Source organism: Trichosurus vulpecula, chromosome 1 (genome assembly GCF_011100635.1).
Source record: "Trichosurus vulpecula isolate mTriVul1 chromosome 1, mTriVul1.pri, whole genome shotgun sequence".
NCBI classification, from domain to species: Eukaryota; Metazoa; Chordata; class Mammalia; order Diprotodontia; family Phalangeridae; genus Trichosurus; species Trichosurus vulpecula.
The window spans coordinates 15,830,569-15,849,133 of record NC_050573.1 but is presented as its reverse complement, the minus strand read 5'-3'; the positions used below and the strand labels follow the sequence as shown (position 1 = coordinate 15,849,133).

Below are 18,565 nucleotides of genomic sequence, written 5' to 3'. Positions count from 1 at the left end.
AAGGCCTGGAGGAAGGACCAAGAGGGCAGCCGTTGTGTGGACAGTCAGGAAACCAATGAGACTGAATTGGAGGGTTTGTCTCCATTGGGTAGGAGCGAGCCAGGAGGCCGAAGGGGTGAGACAAGGACGCTGGTGAGAGGCCCTCCTGCTAGGCCCAGGACTTTGGACTTGATCTGAGGCCAACATCCAAGTCTGGCCCCATTAGCCTCAGACTAACGACCTTGGCCATTTCCACCCAGCCAAGAACAGCTCTCTCTGCTGTTGGGAAGGCCATGGTGGGCCAAGGAAAGATGGAGTGTGAAGAGACGGGGGTCAATCAGTCAGCAAGCATTTATTAAGCCCCTACTATGTGCCAGGCCCTGTGCTAAGTGATGGGAACACAAAGAAAGATGCAGGATATCCCTGCCCTCAAGGAGCTTACAGTCTAAAGGAGGAGACAACACGTAAGCAGCAGCTCCCAGGATGTTGTGAGGACTGAATGAGATAACAAAAAGTGTTTTGCAAAACTCAAAGCATTACCTAAATGCCAATTATCCTCATTATTGGCATCACAGGGGTGTGGCAATCTACTCTCTTCTGGCCTTACCCAACATCTCCAAGACTTTTGGGCCAAAGTGGCCTCTCTGGCTACTACTGCTCCCCTAAGTAAGTGCTCTCCCCCTCTTAGAATGTAAACTCCCTGAGGGCAGGCACTGAATTTGCTTTTGGATCTGTTTCCCGGGATCTTAGCAGAATGCTTGGCACACAGTAAGAACTTAACAAATATCTTTTTATTCATCATTGTTAATAATTACACGTATAACTGACATTAATGTTAAAAACAGTGATTATACTGACGAGCAGGCACAGCGTGCTTGGAATCCCAGGCTTGGAGTGAGGAAGACTCATGTTCAAATCCTAACTCTGTCACCTCTTGGCTGTGGCCCTGGACGAGGCAGTTAACCTCCCTGGGCCTAAGAGGACTCTCTTGGACTCACCTCCAAGGTGATAATTTGTATTGATGGAGGAAGTTCTCACAAGGGAAATCCCCACACCAAAGACATAATAATAGCTTGCATTTATATAGCATTTTAAAATTTGCAAAGTGATCTCATTTGATTATCACAACTTTGAGAGGGAGCTGATACTCTTATCCTCATCTTACAGAAGTGGGTGGTACAGGAAGACCTGAGTTCAAATCCAGCCTCAGACACTTACTAGCCTTGTGATCCTGGGCAAGTCACTGAACCCTCTTTGCCTCAGTTTCCTCATCTGTAAATTGAGAAGGAAATGGCAAACCACTATTATCTCTGCTAAGAAAACCCCAAATGCGATTAAGGAGAATCGGATACAACTGATTAATTACTGAACAAGGACAACAACACAGAAGCTGAGACCGAGGTAAGCAGAAGTTAAGTGATTACCTAGAGGCACGCAGCTAACCGGTGTCTGAGGCTGGATTGGAATCCAGGATTTCCTGACTCCAAATCCAGCACTCTGTGCACTAGGCCACCCACTGTGTGCAGAGACCTACTACGGTAGGCACTGTGGGAGGGCTCTAGTCTCTATCTGTGAAGAACTTACATTTCACTGGGGATCTCAAGTGTAGAGAGAAGAATTCGCTTAAGAATGATAGGTAAGAGCTGGCTGTCCACACAATCAGTGACTGCAGGTAGGAGGGGTCTGGGTCAGCCCAGGCTGGCTTCCCAGAGGGTTCAATCCTGAATTTTGTTTGTAGGAGGGGGATGCCCATGGGCTGGCCCAAGAGGAGAGGATAGGCCAAATGGAATGACTAGCAGGTACCAAAGACAGTAATGAGCCAGTCCTGATGTGGGATGGGAGGATGATTAATAGCAGTAGTAGTAGTGGTGGTGGTGGTGTTGGTGGTGGTGGTAGTAAAAGCAACAGCAGCTAGAATTTAAATAGTGCTTTTGAATTTGAGAAGTACTTTACAGATATCATTTCATTTGATCCTCATAACAGCTCTAGGAGGTAGATGCTATTATTATACCTATTTTACAGATTTGGAAACTGAGGCAGGCAGAGGTCAAATGACTGGCCCATAGCTCAGAAATGTCTGAGTCAGGATTTGACTCCAGGCCCAATGTTCTATGCACTGTATACCAAGCTGCATCTAATTTGGTTGGAGTACAGCTGGCCAGGATTGGGAGGATGGAGTACACCGCATTCAATTTAATTCAAAGGCTTATTAAGCACCTAAAGTGTACTGCTAGGCCCTGGGGAGCTAAGATGGGATGTAGCCTCCATCCTTCTTTGCAATGACGTTGCCGGGACATGAGTGGCAGGTTGAGATTCAATACCTTATCAAAATCGGGAACCTCTGAAAGAGATTCTCAAGAACCCAAAAGGGGTGCCAGTGATGGGGATGTGAGGAAAGTGGTATTTTGGAATATTATTATCTTCCTCACTTCTATGTGCAAGAGGGATTGATTTGGGGAGTGTCTGGCCTATGTAGACTTAGAAGGGGAGCAGTGGCCGTCTATGTCCCTTACTCTCAGCAGTGTGTCTAATGGTTATCTAGTCTCTGCATGAAGATTGCCCAAGAAGAGGGGACCTACCGCCTCTAGGAGCAGGCCGGTCTAACTTAGAATTGCTTTTGTTGACATCCTTCCAATTGACTCCAGTTGGAACTTCAATCCATGATTCTACCCTCTGGGGCCAGTTAGAAAAACAGGGCATCTGTCTTCCTCATGGAAATATTTGAAGGCAGCTATGTCCCACTTCCCCTCATTCATCACTACTGAGTGTCCTCATCTCCAGGCTTAACCTCCTGATTCCCTTAACTGATACTTCTATGACATGGGTTCAAGCCCTTCTCCATCTTGGTTTTCCCCTCTCTGGACCCTCTGGACACTGGACACTCCAGATTATCGATGGCCTTCTGCAACAACGTTACTTGGAGCTCCTGTGACTGTGTAAAGCCAATAACACCAACACACAGGAGGGCTGCTAGCACTGGTTCTTTGATCTGCTTTTCTAAGGAAAGCAACTTTAAGGGGTTAACAATCTTACTTTCATTAAACATACAAATATCATTCACTTAGTTCAGGGGAGAAAGCCAGCACCCTGAACTTCAGAGAAAACACGAACAGAAATTCCAAGCAGAAATTATATAAACACCAATCAACCAACAGGCTTCTGTCTGACCATAGCAATACATAGACAGTTACCAGAGAGAGAAGTACCAATGCCTGTTTTCAAAGCCATGGGGCTCCTTAACGGCTACCCAGAAGTCTCCACACCAACACTCTTTCAATGAGTGAGCCCCATGCAAAATGCTAACCTCAGAGTATATACACACTTCTTCAGGGTCAGAGGGCATCACAACCCTCTCAAACCCATGTGACCTAGGCCTTACCGTGACTTAAGCAGGTCATCAAAGACTCCCCATTCAATCAAAGACTCTTGATTGAAACAAAGGAAAGACTCAAAGGCATTTTGATTGCCTTAGTGCTGAGAAGCACTCCAAAATAAAAAACAGCAAAAAGTCCCACCCTGCTTGCCATTACACCTTCCTAAAGTCTAGAGCCCAATCAGGAATCAAAAGGAAGGGAGGGACTTAAGTGAAGAATGACACAAGACATGATGACAGATAGTGGAGAGGATGAAGGAAGAGGCAGAGACCACTCTCAGTTGGAGAGTCTGAGGGCGCAGGAAGGACGTGGTCCAGGGTAGCTAAAAAATGCTTTAGAAATGTGCTAGGGGGTGGAACCAAAGAGAGCAAATGGAAAGCCTGTCCATTCCAGTGCCCTGAGGCAGACCAAGAGGGAGCCTGGTGGCCATGGAGGCTCCCCAACCCCTGGCCCCCAAGATCAAAGGTAAAATCCTCTGCTTGGTGTCCAAAGCTCTTCAGCATCTGCTCCCTCCTACCTTTCCAAGCTTATTCTTCTCTTCTTTTTATTCTTTTTATGTTTTTTTTTTTAGCTTATTATCTCTTATTTGCACTCTCTTTTCCTTTGACCCAGTGCCCCTGGCCTCCTGGCTGTTCCTGATACAAGACACTGTCTCCTGACTCCGGGCATTTCCACTGGCCATTCCCCCATGCCTGGAATGATCTTCCTCCTCATCACTTCCTGGAGTCTTTCAAAGCTAAAATCCCACCCTGCAACCCCCTCAATTCTAGTCCCATCCCTCCGCTGACTTGGTATCTCCAATTCATCCTGTCTCTAATTGTTCCCATTAGACCAAGCTCCTGGAGAGCAGGGTATGTTTTCTATCTTTAGTGTTGAGAGCAGTGCCTAGCATATAGTAGACACTTAATGAATGCTTATTGATTAACTGGCTTAAAAAAATTCTTAGGTCCTTTAGAGCTGGAAAAGATCTTAGGCTTTCCCCCCATGTTATGTCTGGTGCTGTCTGCCCACCCAAGTGGAGATAGGGATCCAGACAGAGGGAGATGGTGAGAGGTGGATTTGAACACCGTCCCTCTGCGGATGGAGATTCCTGCCCATTGTCATCCTATAAGCCGATCCTGGAAGACTCTGGGATCTCAAAATCCATCCACGCCAACCCATCCTGGGTCTGTGTCCTGCTACAAATTCTACACAGGGCGTCCTGTGCACCCCACATTCTGGGGGCCTCCTCGTGTTCCGGAGATGGTGAGGTTATTCACCCTCACTCTCCCCACTCCACTGGACTTGGCTATTACCAGTCACAAAGTTATTTGAGAAAATCCTTTGTATTCTTTCACCAGCAGGATTCTTCATTTGTAACACATTGCTGGGGGCTCATCCTTTCCACTTGGCGAGACTTTCTAAACCTCTGAAAATGGAGTTCCAACCAGGACTGAGGATGCTTGGAGCTCTTCAGAGATGGTCATTTTTGACAAATGAGGTAGGAATAAAGAGTAAGGGGTGGGAAATTCGAATTGAATTACTTCATTTTATACTGTTGACCTCAATATTCTGGATCTTTTCCTTCTCTGGATTTTCATGATACTTCTCTCTCCTGGTTCACCACCTACCTTTGTTCTTGCTTTTCTTTGGAGGCAATTGGGGCTAAGTGACTTGCCCTGGGTCACACAGCTAGTAAAGATTTGAACTCAGGTCCTCCGGACTCCAGGGCCAGTGTTCTAACCATTGTGTCACTTAGCTGCCCTCTACTGCCTACCTTTGTGACTGCTCCTTCTGTGTCACATAATCCACACCATGCCCCCTAATTAGGGTTGTTCCCCAAAGTTCTGTGCTAGACTTTCCTTTCTCGCTCTAAATGTTCTCTTGCCACACCCTTGGTGCCAGTCTCTATGCACAGGATGGATGCACACACCGAGCCCCAGACTCTGCATTACCTCATTGGACATTTCCAACTAGATGGGCTGGGGAGCCATGTGATCAGACCTAAGCTTTGGGAAAATCCCTTTGGCAGAGGTGTGGGGAACATGCTGGAAGGTGGAGGTGCTGGAGACACAAAGACCAATTAGGAGACTATGAGGGCCTGTGGTTGTGTGAGTGGAGATGTTATGGAGAGATGACAGGATCTGGTGACTGCTTGGCCCCGTGGGACGATGCCAGGCCCCACCCCGAGTGTGGAGGGTGGATGTGGCAGACCACATGGGAAGGCAGTAAGGGAAACAGCAGCTCTAAAGCACAGGCAGGCTGAGACCAGAAACTGAACCCCTCACAAAGAGAACCAAGGGGAGCCGACATCCGTTAGGTGTTTGCAGATGCTGGAAGGTCGGCCCCCAAGGAGGCTAGCTTTGTTCCTCTGTTGGAAAGAGGACCTCACAAACCCAAGAAGTCTTCTGGCTTGGCTGTCTTCATTCCCCATTCCCCGCCCCCTGCCCCCAAATCCCAGTGCCAAGGGATGTGGTTCTCAAAGCCAGACTGGCAGGATGACAAACGGCCACGAAGGCCCCATGTAGCTCATGTCCACAAGTTTAGGGGCACGCCCGGCATGCCAGCTGGAAAAGCAGGGCTCAGGTACGCAGCAAAGCTGTTGCTTCCCTGGCAGCTCCTGGGGCATTCTGGCATTCCAGCAGGGGTCTGGGATCCGGCCTGGTCCCAGTTAAAGCTGGGGCTGGACAGAGGGCTTTGCAGGAAATTTGTGTAGCAGCTCACTTCTAGGGTGGAGACATGAGTTTGTCCTCCTTGATTTCAAAAGCCTCTGGGATGACAATGGCAGTGAGGAGCCCAAGGAGCCACATGGATGGAGGTGTTGGGATGGAGCCAGCAAAGGTGGAAGGGCTTCCAGGGGGCCACTGGGGCCATGCCCTCGTGGTAGAAAAAAGGAGGGCCCAGAGGCCAAAGGTCACGCCTTCACCATCCAGAGCCCTGTGGGCCTCGAGGGCAGAGCAAGGATCCCCATTTTACTACACTAGAGGCAGGGAAGGTGACTTCTCCAGCCAGCAGATGGGAGTGCGGGAGATCGATCAGGAATTCCAGACCAAACCCCATGTTGGGTGCCCTGGGTACCAGCAGGGAGATCCCAGGGGCTGACAGACTTCTGCACGGACACACTGGTGATGGAAGATGTCACTTTTATTGCTTCCCTCTTTCTGAAAACACGAGTAAACATACAATATATATGCCTCTTATTTATATATATTAGATACACTTACTGCAAGGGCTGGAGACTTACACCAGCCCTTCTGGTAGAATTGATTTGAACTCTGTCTTTATTTGGGGGGGGGATAGGGGAGAAAAAAAAATTAGTGTCACCAGCTGCCCAAAGCGGTAATTCTTTATTAACAAACAGCAGGAAAAACACCCCAAGCTCCAGCGAGAGCCACTGGCCAAGCCTCAGGAGCCTAGGGGATGGTGGCAGCAGACAAAGCCACCCCCAGGCTCAGCCCTGCGGCCTGGGATGCTCTAGGAGCCAGCTGTTCCAGGTCAGGAGCTTCCTGGGGCCTGGCTGGGCTGTAGCAGTCAGGGGGCTCCTCCTGCAGAGGGAGGCCCCCCCCAAAGGGGAGAAGGGCTCAGGGGACAGTGGCTGCAGCTTCCGGTGGGGGGATGGGGAGGATTTCCAAACCCATGAGCACCCGTGGTGGGATCTGAGGAAGGCAGAGGAGGAGGATGGGACAAGCAGCAGTCCAAGGGCCTTCGAGGCCCAGTGGAATGAAATGTGGGAGGTTTCAGCCAAAGCAAACGTGGGGAAGGAGGAAATGCTGTAGGGCTGAGGGCCCCTCCCTCCTGTCCCCACCTCCCCACTCCCCGGCTGAGGGAGCGCCTTCCTAAAAACAGACACCCCTCTAGCTAGGGCCCAGACGCTGGTTCTCTGATAGATATAGTCAAGAAAAAACCCAAGAGACAAAGGGTCTTCCCAGGGTCTGTTTGGGGTCTGAACTAGGGAGAACAATACTAGGCTCCGGCCCAAGCCAGGAGGCCCCAGTGCTTCCGGACCTCAGCTCCCTCTTTGTGTTCCCCCACTAAATCTCTGTAGTGGCAGGAGGGCACAATTCCAGTTCGCAGACATGGCCCCCACTGTGTGTGTCCTCCTCCTTCTCTGGGAAGCCTGAGGCCTGAGCAGACTCAGCATCCCTGGACCCCTTTGATGAGAAGAGATGCCATCACCTCGCCCTGGGGGAGGAGGGGTAGGAGGGACAGGGGAAGGGGAGGAGACCATCAGTTCTTGAGGATGGTCTCGTATGCCTGGTAGACATGCTGAGATACCTCCGGGGCTCGGCACTTCAGGGACAGCTGGAGCGGGAGACAGAAGAGAAAGGGGCTGTTGGCACAGGACCCGAGAGGGATCACTCAACGCCCCCCACCCCGTCCCCCGCCCAGGCCCAGGGCAAGCCCGAGCCCCGGATGCTGCAGATGAGCCACGCACGAAGCCGGGGGCGAGCGCTGCAGCCTCCTCTGCTACGCTAGGCCAGGGACCCAAATATACCTCCAGCCCACACACCTGCTGCCAGCGAGCTCCCAGACACCCGCTCCCCGCTCCCTGCCAGAGAGGGAAGGGATGAATCAGCAGCTGCAGGTTGTCAGGGAGCCCATCCCAGGAGGCTTGAGGAAGTTGGGGAGCTGAAAGAAGGGGGGGGGCAGGGGCAGGAGGTCCTCTCTGGGTCTGGCAGTGACAGCCTCGGCATCACTGAGCCAAGGAGATGAAAACGTCAGCCTCCTCTTGCCATCGCCCTCCTCAGAAAGGAGGGGACGGGAAAGGAAGTAGAAGCCTCCTGGTCAGCGGTACTTAGCCCTCTGGCCTCTCTGGGCACTGTGGCCTGGCGGGCAGGGTGCCAGACTCCTACACTGACTAGTGTTACCTAGGGCAAGTCCCTTAACCTCTCTAGCCTCAGTTTCCTTGACTATAAAATGGAGATATTATTATGAAGGCCAAATGAGGCAACAGTGGCAAGGCGCTGTTGGTGTCAGCATCATCCCAGACCCAGAGGGGACCTCTCCCATTTCAGAGATGAGGAAACTGAGGCCCAAAGGAGGCTGTGATCTGCCTGAGGGAAAGCCAGGGTTGGCGCCATCCCCTGAGCCCAAGGTCAAAGTCAGCCAGACCAGCTGCAGTCTTTGGGGAGCAAGTGGGAGGTGGATGCAGGAGGAAGACAGAGGGATCCGCCCCCCAGGGGCCCTGCAGGAGGTGGGCATGAAACCACCAAACATATGGGAGAAGGGGAGGTGGAAATAAACACGCCAACTCAGGCGCCAAGCGCAGCCCAACGAGGCTGGAGACTGGACTGGGGGGTGGAGGTGGTGTGGGGGTGGGGGCGGGGCCCTTCAGAAGAAAAGGGAGACTGAAAAAAGGAGCTCCTGATCTTGGATTTCAACCTGCTTTCTTCTGAGAGCAGAATCCATTTAAATTCAAGTGTAGCAAGATACGTGACTGCTTTGGGCAGGGATGGAGAGAAGGAAAAGAGGGAGATGGGGAGAGAGCAGATGAGTGGGTGCAGGGCTGTGTGTGGGTGTGTGTGTGACCCTGCTGTATGTCTCGGCTGTGACCAGAGGAGGAGCCAGCAGGGAAGGCCGGCCCATCTCAGGGCCCTGCCACGCGCCTCACCGTGAAGTTGGGGTTGCCAGGCTGGATGCGAAGCTCGGCCAGGACCCAGATGCCATTGGTGAGCTTCAAGGACTGGTACAGCATGTCCTGGCCCTCCACATTCCTCTTCGCGATAGTGAAGATGTTACTGGCCTGCAGTTTGCTGCTCACGGCCTCTGGGAGGAGGCAATCAGAGGGGAAATGGCACCCTGGGCCAGCAGGCCCCCACACCTCAAGACCCCTCTGCCCCTGTGGCCACACTGGTCCCCTTCTCCCAAAGTCCCCATTCTGGGGAGGGGCGCAGCCTGGCCAACTTTCACCCCTCTCCCATCACCCCTCTCCAGCTCCCTTTGGTGGGCTGCCAGTGCCCGGCAGAGGGAGCCTCGAATGGAGATTCAGGATGGGCTACAGCCCATCTCCCTCACCTGCATTGAGGGGGCAGTCTTTGATCTGGAACTGGGCCTCGTTCTCATTGGGAATGTCCTTCCATGTGGCCAGGAACATCTGCCGCTCTGAGGGGAGAAGCTGGGCTAAGCCCACCTGCTGCGGCTGGGGCCAAAGCAAAGGCCTCGAGTGCCAGGCCCAGCCTCCATCTCTATCTGGGCTTCTAGACCAACTGTGCTACTTTGTAACTGGGGTGAGTCCCCATCCTCCACCCCACCCCGCTGGTGTAAAACCAATGGGGGATGCGATGACGGACTATGGCATCCTTCTAGGTCCTTCCTGCTCGCCCCTCCCTTCTGCAAGCCCTCCCCACGTCTGTCCCCAATTTTCCCCAGCAGGGCATTCTTCTCATCCCACATGGAGCCCGAGGGTCCTTCCTCCACATTTACTGTCCCAGGCCACCAGCAGGGCTGGGGACCGTGCCCCTTTCCACAAGCCCTCAATCATGACTGTTGCCCGTCCAGCCATCCCCCCAGAGCAAGGGACGTGTCTCCCTTGACCCTGAACTTGACTGAGGGCCCCAGGCTGCCCGGCTGTGCCCGCAGGGGGCCCCAGGGATGTGTGGCTGGGGGAGTGGAGGGGGGCTAGAGGGCCGCTCACCCATCTTCCCGTCTTCCACAAAGAGGATGTGCAGCGGGTACAAGGTGCTGAAGTAGAACACATCAATGTTGTTCTTCACGGCCACCTGGGGGTGTGAAGGGGGTGAGGCACCTGCCAGGCCTTCTGCTGACCCGCCCAAAGCCAGCCCCACCGCCTCTGGCCTCCAGCCCTCCCTAAGTTGTTGTGGGGAAGGATGGTGTCCTCTGGTCCCTGGCTATCAGACTCAAATAGACTTAGAAAACCTCATATTAACATCATCTATGTTGTGCCTGTCTCGATTTGTTTTGTTAAACAGTGGCACTTCAAGCTGGTTCCCACTGTCCTTGGGAGTGCTCTGGGCCTGGCTGCCACTGACACTGCTGGCCCTGACTCCCACAGGCTCAGGTTCATGCCAGGGGCTCAACCCTCCCCCGCAGCTCTAAGAGAGGAAGGCAGACGAACTCAGAGCTCCTGGATCTAACAGCTGACCACCCCACTCTGCCTCCCCTTAGCCAAGAAACCACATGTTGCAGGCCTTCTATGGACGTAGGCCAGCTCTACCATGCTGGCTACCAGGCTGCCCCAGGGCTGAGCGTACCTGGAGGTTGTTCAGAGGGTCCATCTTCATGACAGAACCCACAGTGTTCAGAGGGAGGGAGATCTCCACTGTCTGGTTGGGACTGAGTGGGGCATGTACTTGGAGGGGAGCCGCGGGGGCCAGGCCAAAGCTGTGGAGGTGGTGGGACAGAGCTGAGCCGGAGGCCAGAGCCACAGCTCCCGCTGTGCACCCCCCAGACCCTCATTCCCACTTGTCCGGCTGTGCTCGTCCCTTTGAGCAGGCTTGAGAGAAGTCAGTCCTCAGCTGCCCCAAACAAGGGAGCTGGACTTAAGCTCCTTCTCTTTGGAGAATTTGGGGAGTCTCTGTCTCCAGCCACCCATCAGCTGGGCCAGGCTCTGGCCCCAGCTCTGCCTAGCTCACAGCCCTTCTCAGAGGAGCCAATCCAACTTTTGCTTCCGTGACATTTCCCAAGGGAAGACAGATCCCACGGGTTGGACTAGACGGCCAATGAGGCCCCTCACTCTGAGATTCTGTCTTGGGGCACCCCCATCACTACGAAAGACTGCCCCAGCCCAGAGGACTCCCAAGGCCTGGCCTTGATTGGCCCAGGGTAGCGGCTGGCACTGACTCCTTTGTTTCAAGGTGGGTGCCAGCCTCTGCCTGCTGGCTCTGGCTAACAGGAGTGCCTTTGGGCACCTTCTCAAACACTGCAGTGCAGGCATCACTGTAGCCATTCAGGGAGAAAAGAGTTATCAGGAGAGGCTGCTTTGGGCCTAGTGGAGAGGTCTGGTGATTGGCCCTGCCTGGCAATGCACACCGGCCACCCACCAAGCCCCCACCATCGCCCTCCTTCTCTTGGTCTGCCATTCTTGGTTGCTCCCGGGGCGCATTCATTAAGAGCATCCCCTCCTCCCTAAGCGCATGGTTCAGAAAGCTCACGAGGGACTGGCCAGAGCTGCCAGCTCCATGCTTTACCTGTTGCGGTTGAACTGGATGGCAAAGTCAGACATGACCTGCAGGGCCTTGTTAGTCAGCAGGAGGTCCATGGAGATGGAGCCCACCTGGCGGGTGAAAGTCCCTGAGATCTCCAGGCCTTTGGCTTTCATGGCAGGGAGCCAGACCTATGAGAGAAGGTCAACACAAGGAAGGGGTCAGCGGCATGGTGTGGCATGGCGGCTAGAGCTCTGGGTTCGATTCCTACCTCAAACACTTACAAGCTGTGGGACCTGAGGCCAATGCCCCTTCCTCCTTGGTAAAGTGAGAGTGTTGGCCCTGATAAGGGCCTGAGATCCCTGTCTTGGCCTTCTGGAGGAAAAGGCACCTGAGAGTGCTTGGGGCAGTGCTCCTAGCTGCCCTCTTCAGGGGCCTGCTTCCCAGGCCCCCGAGGAAGCCCCAAGGCCAGTGGGGGGGGTGGCCATGCCCCCTGCCCAGACCTACACCTGGAAGGGCCATTGAGGCCAAACCCCTCATTTACAGGAGGCCCAGAGGGCTGCGAGATGTGCCCCAAGTGACCAGCATTAGAGTAGCACCTCTGGGCTCCAAAGCCAAGGCTGTTTCTGCCATACTGCCCTGCCTCACTGGAAGGCAGCAGCTCGGCCAGCTTGGGTTAGCTGAAGGTGAGGACTGGCAACTGTGGCATCTCCTTGAGGAAAGGGCCTGTTTTTCCCTTTCTCTGGACCACCAAGTGCTGGGCACAGTGCCGGGCACATGGTCGGGTGGTGGCACTTCTTCGTTCTTGCAGAGGACCAAAATGACATCATACGCTGGGATCGAGGCCCAGTGTGTCTGACTGGGGCTGACCGGACAAGTACCGCCTTGGAAGGCTCCACCCCGGGTTGGGCACAAACAGTCCAGATGAACACCTGGAGGGCAGACGTCTCTAAATTTGTACATCTCACGTTTCTTTTGAGCTGCTGCAATTCTGCTTCACCCATACAGCACAGTGCCTTCTCTGATGGGGGCATGCGGTGCTGGGCGGTCCTGTGCCAGTGTCTCCCATGTGTCACAATCGATTCCAAAGTTCTTCAGAGAAACCTTGAGTGTCCTGGTATCACTTCTTCTGACCTCTGTGGGAGTGCCTGCCCTGTGTGAGTTCTCCAAAAAATAGTGCTTAATAAATATTTAATGCCTGCCTGCCTGCCTTTGTTACCTTGGGGTGAGGCTGGGTGAAGGTGCAGGGCTCTCCTTAGGATCAGAGCCCAAGATGATACAATTCAGCCTCAGGGTGACCCCTTGCCAGTGCAGGATGGACTCTGAGGCCACTGTTCTCATCTCTTCCCCAGAGCCCAAGGTGACCCCAGTGACACCTGGAGGGTCATAAACTGGCCTTGCCAGGACAGGGGGGTCTGAGCAGCTGCCACCATCCCAGGGCCTGGGATTCTAAGCACAGCCCCCAGTGAGGCTGGGCAGGCCAATGGATGATGGCCACAGAAAAGCTGTCCAGGGTAAATGAGCTTGGAAGCTCTGGGCCTGTTTTGGGCGGGGGAATCTGGTGTTCATCCCTCGTGCTAGCTCACTGGGTCTCTCTCTCTCTCTGAATGCTTTTACAAGGGGATATTCTCTCCTTTGAAGATTGAGGAAGGCCAGGACACAAGCGGCCCCTGACACACTGGGGACATGCCATCTTGATGCCGCCTCGGTCTCTGGGGAGTGGGCTCCCAGCTCCATGATCTCTTTAGGCCTCTTTCAGCCATCAGACTGCATGGTTCTACGGCCCTCAGCCGGTAAAGAGGGCCCTTGAGGGGTCCTTTGGCCCTCCAAGGTCAGTCCTTCACAAAGGGCTGCCTGCTTCGGAGAAGATGGTGATGCTGAGTCTTGAGGCCAGGGGTGGAGGACAAGTGCCTGAAGGGCAGTCCTGAGGGAAAGGGACAAGCTTGTTCTGCTGCGCCTGGGGAGCAGAACCAGGGGCAGGGGCTCCAAGTGGCAAAGAAGCAGATTGAGGCTGAATGTCAGATGATGTCTCCTCATGGTGGGAGCTTTCCCAAAGTTGAATGGGCTGCCCAGGGGGCTTTGGGAAAGGCTAGTGGTCAATGAGCTTGCTGTAGATGCTGAACAGGGCATGGACAAAGGACATGGTCTCCTGGCTTTCTTCCAGAGCAGGGCCACCTGCTAAGCACTTATCACCACAGAGCCCTGGACAGCTCTTGACAGACCCTCTGATGAGAGGGACGAGCAGACCAGCCAGCATCTTACACGGTACCACCTACAGTGGGTGCTCAGTGAGTTTCAGCATTGATGAAACAGGGTTCATGCTGCCTCTCCAAGCTGACCAGGCAAAAGCAGGATATTAGGGACACAGGATGGACCCTGTGATGCTGAAATCTACAAACAATTAGCCTATACGATACTTTAATGTCTGGGCACATGCACACACACTCTCCTCAAGGGACTGCCACGGTCTCAGCTGCCCCCTCTGCCCAACCATCAGTGATGTTGGTTCATGGGACACAAACGTGGTTCACAGTACATGGTCAGTAAATGTGTTTTGTCTGTTAAATCAATGCTGGCAGAAGTGCCCCTTGCAGCCACATCCCTGGCTAGGCTCCTCCCCTTGGCAGGCCGGGTGAGGCCATGGTGGGCAAGGCCATTCTTTGTGCTTCGCCATGACAGGGCCATCACAGCCCAGCATGGTGCCTTGCACTTAGTGGGGGTTTCCTAAATGTCTGTGACTCCTGGGATGAAAGGAGACAAAACCTGCCATTGGCAAACTAGTACACCCTGGTCAGACTGGCCCAAGGCATGGATAATGGGCATAGAAAGACCTCTTCCCTCTGGAAGCTAAGCTCCCTCCCGGAATGAGCATCAGAGCAGACACATGACTTACTGCTTTTGGGGCCACGTAGGAGCCTGACAGCGATCCCACTCCACTGTTCAGGTCAAAGAGGTCACCCAAGCCACCGCCAATGGGGGCACCCAGGTTGGCTGACATCGTCCCTGCGGAGGGGGCAGCAAAATTGGTGCCACCCATCTGGAAAGGGACAGAGAGAGAGGTGGTGAGGGGGGCTGCAGAGGAGGTGATACCACAGGCCTGGAAAGAGAGGCAGGGTACTTACTGCAGGGCTGCCACTCACATCACCTCTAGGCTGCAGAGACAAGAAAGAGCCCAGTAACTGGAGCGCCAGGGTGGAAGCTTCCCACTGCCCCTGGGGAAGCCCCTCCTCTGGGTAGCCTTCCTGGCGGGGACACTGCCTGGCTATCATTCGACACACACATCACAAGGGGATTTAGAACCAGCTCAGAAAAAGGGGCTGTAGGGAAGGAGCCAGAGTGACTCCCCCCAGGGCTGGGATTGCAGAGAGAACTCCCGGCCAGAAAGGGGGCTGCTGAAAAACAGGTCAGCCCAGGGACCACCCCCAGTGTGGTAGGAATCCCACGAGGTGCCACAAGCCCGGAGGCCACAGGCAGCAGCAGGTGTCCAGTACAGCCCTTGGTACGGAGGCATGCCCACTCGGAGCTGCTGTGGGCCAGTCAAACAGGAAAGTAGGGAGGGAAGATCTAATCTGGGCATGTGGGGGGACTGGCAAGGGCCAAGAGCCTGTTCCCTACCCCTTCAGTCTCATCGCCCATCTCCAAGCAGATGCAGCCAGGGTGAAGAGGACAGCCAGCCACAAGCAGAGAGAGTGAGTGAGAGAGAGACAGACAGACAGAAAGACAGACAGACATGACACAGACAAAGAAGAGAAAGAAAGGAAAGGAGAGAAAAAAGATCAGTCATGAGACATTTCTACTCTAGACAAAAGCCCTCCCCTTAGGCTGGTACCTGATTCCAGGTAGGACTCCTGATGTGTGAACCTCGAGAGAAAGGCCTTCCTTACAGACTCATCTAGACAGTCTCTCCCCCTGTGCCGGAGTGGCCTCTAGAGAGCTCCCCATTTCGCCCGGCTCCTCAGAGCTGCTGACTTAGCAGCAGGTGCCCTGAGCCATGCCAGACCCCTCAAAGGGGCTCACCAAGAGTTTCCCCCTCTGCTCTGTACCAGTCCATGCCACCCTCTAGGCTGCTGTGCCTCAGATTCTCCACCAATCTATAGCCAGACCCAGTTTCTGAAGGCACATTTGTGACTGTGAAAGGCCAAACGTAGACAGAGTCTAGGCCTGTTTGTCTGGAAATGCCCACACATTAAAATGAGGGAAAGCCCCAACATACCAGGCTGTCCAGACCTCCCCCAAGCAGGTCCACAGTCCCCATCTGGACAGGGGCTGTGGTCAGTGGGGGCCCACTGACAGGGGGGCCCAGGTCCAGGTTGAGCAGGTCCCCGAGGAGGTCTCCTTGGGCAGGGATGACAGCCGGCTGCTCCCCGGGGGGTGCACCTGTTGGGGCAGCCTCAGGGCTCTCGGCACTCTCACTCCTGCCACAGAAGACATGGGGAAAAGGAAATGGTGAGCTGGGCACAGCAGCAAGCCTTCCCTTTCTGTGTGACCAAGTCAGGAGAAGTTGTGCCACCAACCCAGAGCATCTTGGTTCTAGGGGTAGGAAAGGGGGAGGGGAGCATAGCTGGGTGCCATTTCTGGTTTGGAGGGGAAAGGGCAATCTCTGCACCCCCTACCCAGAGGCCTCCAGGAGGTTGAAGCCAGCCCCTTTCCCCTCCAGGAACTCAATTGTTAAACTGAGCTGACACAGCAGAGGGGAGGAAGACCCCAGATCACCCTGAAACAACAAATGCTGAGACCCTGCAGAGTGGGTGGCGATGATGCCCACCCCACTGCAGGGAAATGGCGGACTGTCCTTCCGAGCCATGCACCACCACCAGCTCCTTGGATCCCAGGGAGAGGTGACTCTGAGTTGACTTGACTGGCCTGGCTGGATGCCCCAGGGCCCAGCCAGCTCCCTCCCTGCAGGACTTGGTACTCACGAGCCCGTGCGTGGGGGCAGGCTCTTATGCACCACCCCCCGACTGCCCTCCACAAAGGCACTGGGGGGCTTGTGGTAGACTGAGGCTAGCGTGCCGATGTAGCAGATGAGCTCGTCGAGAAGCGTGGGCTCAATGAGGTCGGTCTCCTCTGAGATCAGCGGCTTCTCGGCCAGGACCACCTCCTTGGCTGCCACGGGGTCCGTGGAGAGCAGCCGCCAATAGATATAGCCTCGGTCTCGCAGATCAGGATTATCAGAGTCCTTCAGCAGAGGAGGTGGGCATGGCATGGCGTGGAGAGAGAAGAGAGAGGCCCAGAGGAGGTCAGAGCAGGGCAGCAGCTGATGGCCTCAAGTCAGATCTCACTATGCAGGGCCTGAGGAGGGTGGAGCAACACCCTCAGCTACCTTAACTTGACTGCCTTCCTCCAGAGAGTGGCCTTGTTCTCTGTGTCTGACACACAGACACACACACACCCTCCCTCTGTAGGAGCAAGGGGTGGGGGGTGCTGATGGCCTTGAGGCAGCAGGGTCACTAGGGTCATGGGCCTGTCACCCTGGCCTCAGCTCCCACATCAAGTCCAGCGGCCCCTCACCAATCCAAGCCTGCCCTCTGTAGCTCACTTGACACATTCTTTCTAGCCACGATGGTGACATGGCCCTGAATGTCAGGCAGGCCTCTGTGGCCAATGAAAGCTTGTTGAGGGCAGGGGCCAGGCTTTCCCTCAGGGCTGAGCCTGTCTGGCGTGCTTGCAGCAGAGTTGCTGAGGCCTAGCTCCGGTGCCCGCTTCCCACCTCCCCAACCCTGCCACGCTGAGCTGGGCTGAGGCCTTGGCACACACCTGGGTGGCCAGGCTGAGCACTTGCTGCACCAGCTCCTGGGTCTCCGTCGGCTTCTTCAGGAAGAGTTTCACAATTGCTGTCAGCAGCTGGAGCTGGACCTGAAGGGTGGGGGAGAGGCGTGAGAGCTGTAGGGGATGGCAGAGACATTATCCACACCCCAGCACCAGAGCCAGGGTCACCATCTCCAGGAGGAGCCAGCAAGAAACCCGAGAACCCACCACTCTGGGTGAGGGGGTAGGAGAACATCTGGCCTCAACTCAGCCAATTCTGCCCGGGCAGGCTGGAGCCCTGGGCACAGCTGGCAGTGGGCTCTCCCCACTGGGAACTTGGGCTCCTCCTCCCCTGGGTAGCCCATGGCCCACATTTCTATGGCACTTGAAGGCTCCCCAGGTACCCTGCTTAGAACAGCCCTGAGAGGCCAGGGCTACAAATGTGATTCTTACTCTGCAGTGGAAGAAACGGAGCCTCAGGGGCAGGAAATAACTAGAATGAGGCTGATCCAGGCCTCTGGGCCTAGGAAGGACAAAGGCCATGACTCGTGGCCAGTCCTCATACCCTCACTTGCAGACTGTGGGTGGTACCCAGAGCACGTTATGGGTGGGGACATGGAGGCTTAACGCAGGGTGAGGACAGCTCCCAGGTCTCATAGGCCTCAAATGGCAGCAGTGAGAGGAGAGCCCCGGTCTGTGGACTGGCAGCCCAGGGACCCAGGTTGTGGCTCTGCCACATCCTCCCTCTGTGGCCTCTGTTGGTTCTTTATAACATGGGAGTGACAGGCCCTGATGGCTCTGAACTCCCTGGAGACAGCCGGCCCTCTCTGAGAAACACCCAGAGGGCCCCTGGACATCCCCTGCAACAGTGAGCGTGATGGGGAGGCCCTCTGTGTCCCATAGCAAACAGAATTGATACAAATCCCACAGGAAGAGGCCGCCCAAGGGCTCCACCCAAAACCAGCCCCTCACTGAAGCTAGCTCTGAGGGAGGAGGAGAGCAGAGGCTGGGGACACTGAGGCAGCAGCTGCAGGGCTGATCATGCCCATGGCAACCAGCTGCTCAATGATCCCAGCCCACATGGCAGGCTAATGAGGGTGTGGAGGTGTGGAACACAGTGAATCCACAAGCCTCTCAGGGGACAGCTGGGGAGCAAATTCGCCTCTCTGACCGTCCCACAGGACAACCATGTCCCCTATTTGCCTGCCTTGCAGGGCTGTGAAAAGAGGCCACCACTGTGAAGGGGGCCAATGGCCTGGCTCTGGACAACAGTCCTAGTTCCCTGAAAGCAGACAGTTTCCATCTTTTGTCCTGGCCTCCTCAATGTTTAGGTGGGTGCTCAAAAAAGCTTATTGATTTCAAAAAAGTGCTTGGTGGTAGCCA

At 54.8% G+C, this 18,565-nt stretch overlaps 1 protein-coding gene across 4 annotated transcripts in view; it reads right to left on the bottom strand.

Moving 5' to 3' along the window:
* Positions 1-6,458: 6,458 nt before the first annotated feature.
* AP1B1 (adaptor related protein complex 1 subunit beta 1) overlaps positions 6,459-18,565 on the bottom strand; it is a 38,557-nt gene continuing 26,450 nt past the window's right edge. The window contains exons 12-23 of one of the 4 annotated variants that reach the window (XM_036760011.1): positions 17,192-17,290; positions 16,354-16,613; positions 15,648-15,849; positions 15,050-15,070; positions 14,557-14,586; positions 14,328-14,471; positions 11,480-11,625; positions 10,544-10,673; positions 9,967-10,051; positions 9,348-9,434; positions 8,944-9,098; positions 6,459-7,634 (exon numbers count right to left, since the gene is read on the bottom strand). In XM_036760011.1, the coding sequence (XP_036615906.1) occupies positions 7,560-7,634; positions 8,944-9,098; positions 9,348-9,434; positions 9,967-10,051; positions 10,544-10,673; positions 11,480-11,625; positions 14,328-14,471; positions 14,557-14,586; positions 15,050-15,070; positions 15,648-15,849; positions 16,354-16,613; positions 17,192-17,290 (1,434 nt within the window). In that variant the 3' untranslated portion in view covers positions 6,459-7,559. The remainder of the gene's footprint in view (positions 7,635-8,943; positions 9,099-9,347; positions 9,435-9,966; positions 10,052-10,543; positions 10,674-11,479; positions 11,626-14,327; positions 14,472-14,556; positions 14,587-15,049; positions 15,071-15,647; positions 15,850-16,353; positions 16,614-17,191; positions 17,291-18,565) is intronic. The other 3 variants (XM_036760019.1, XM_036760027.1, XM_036760037.1) reach the window with 3 other exon arrangements.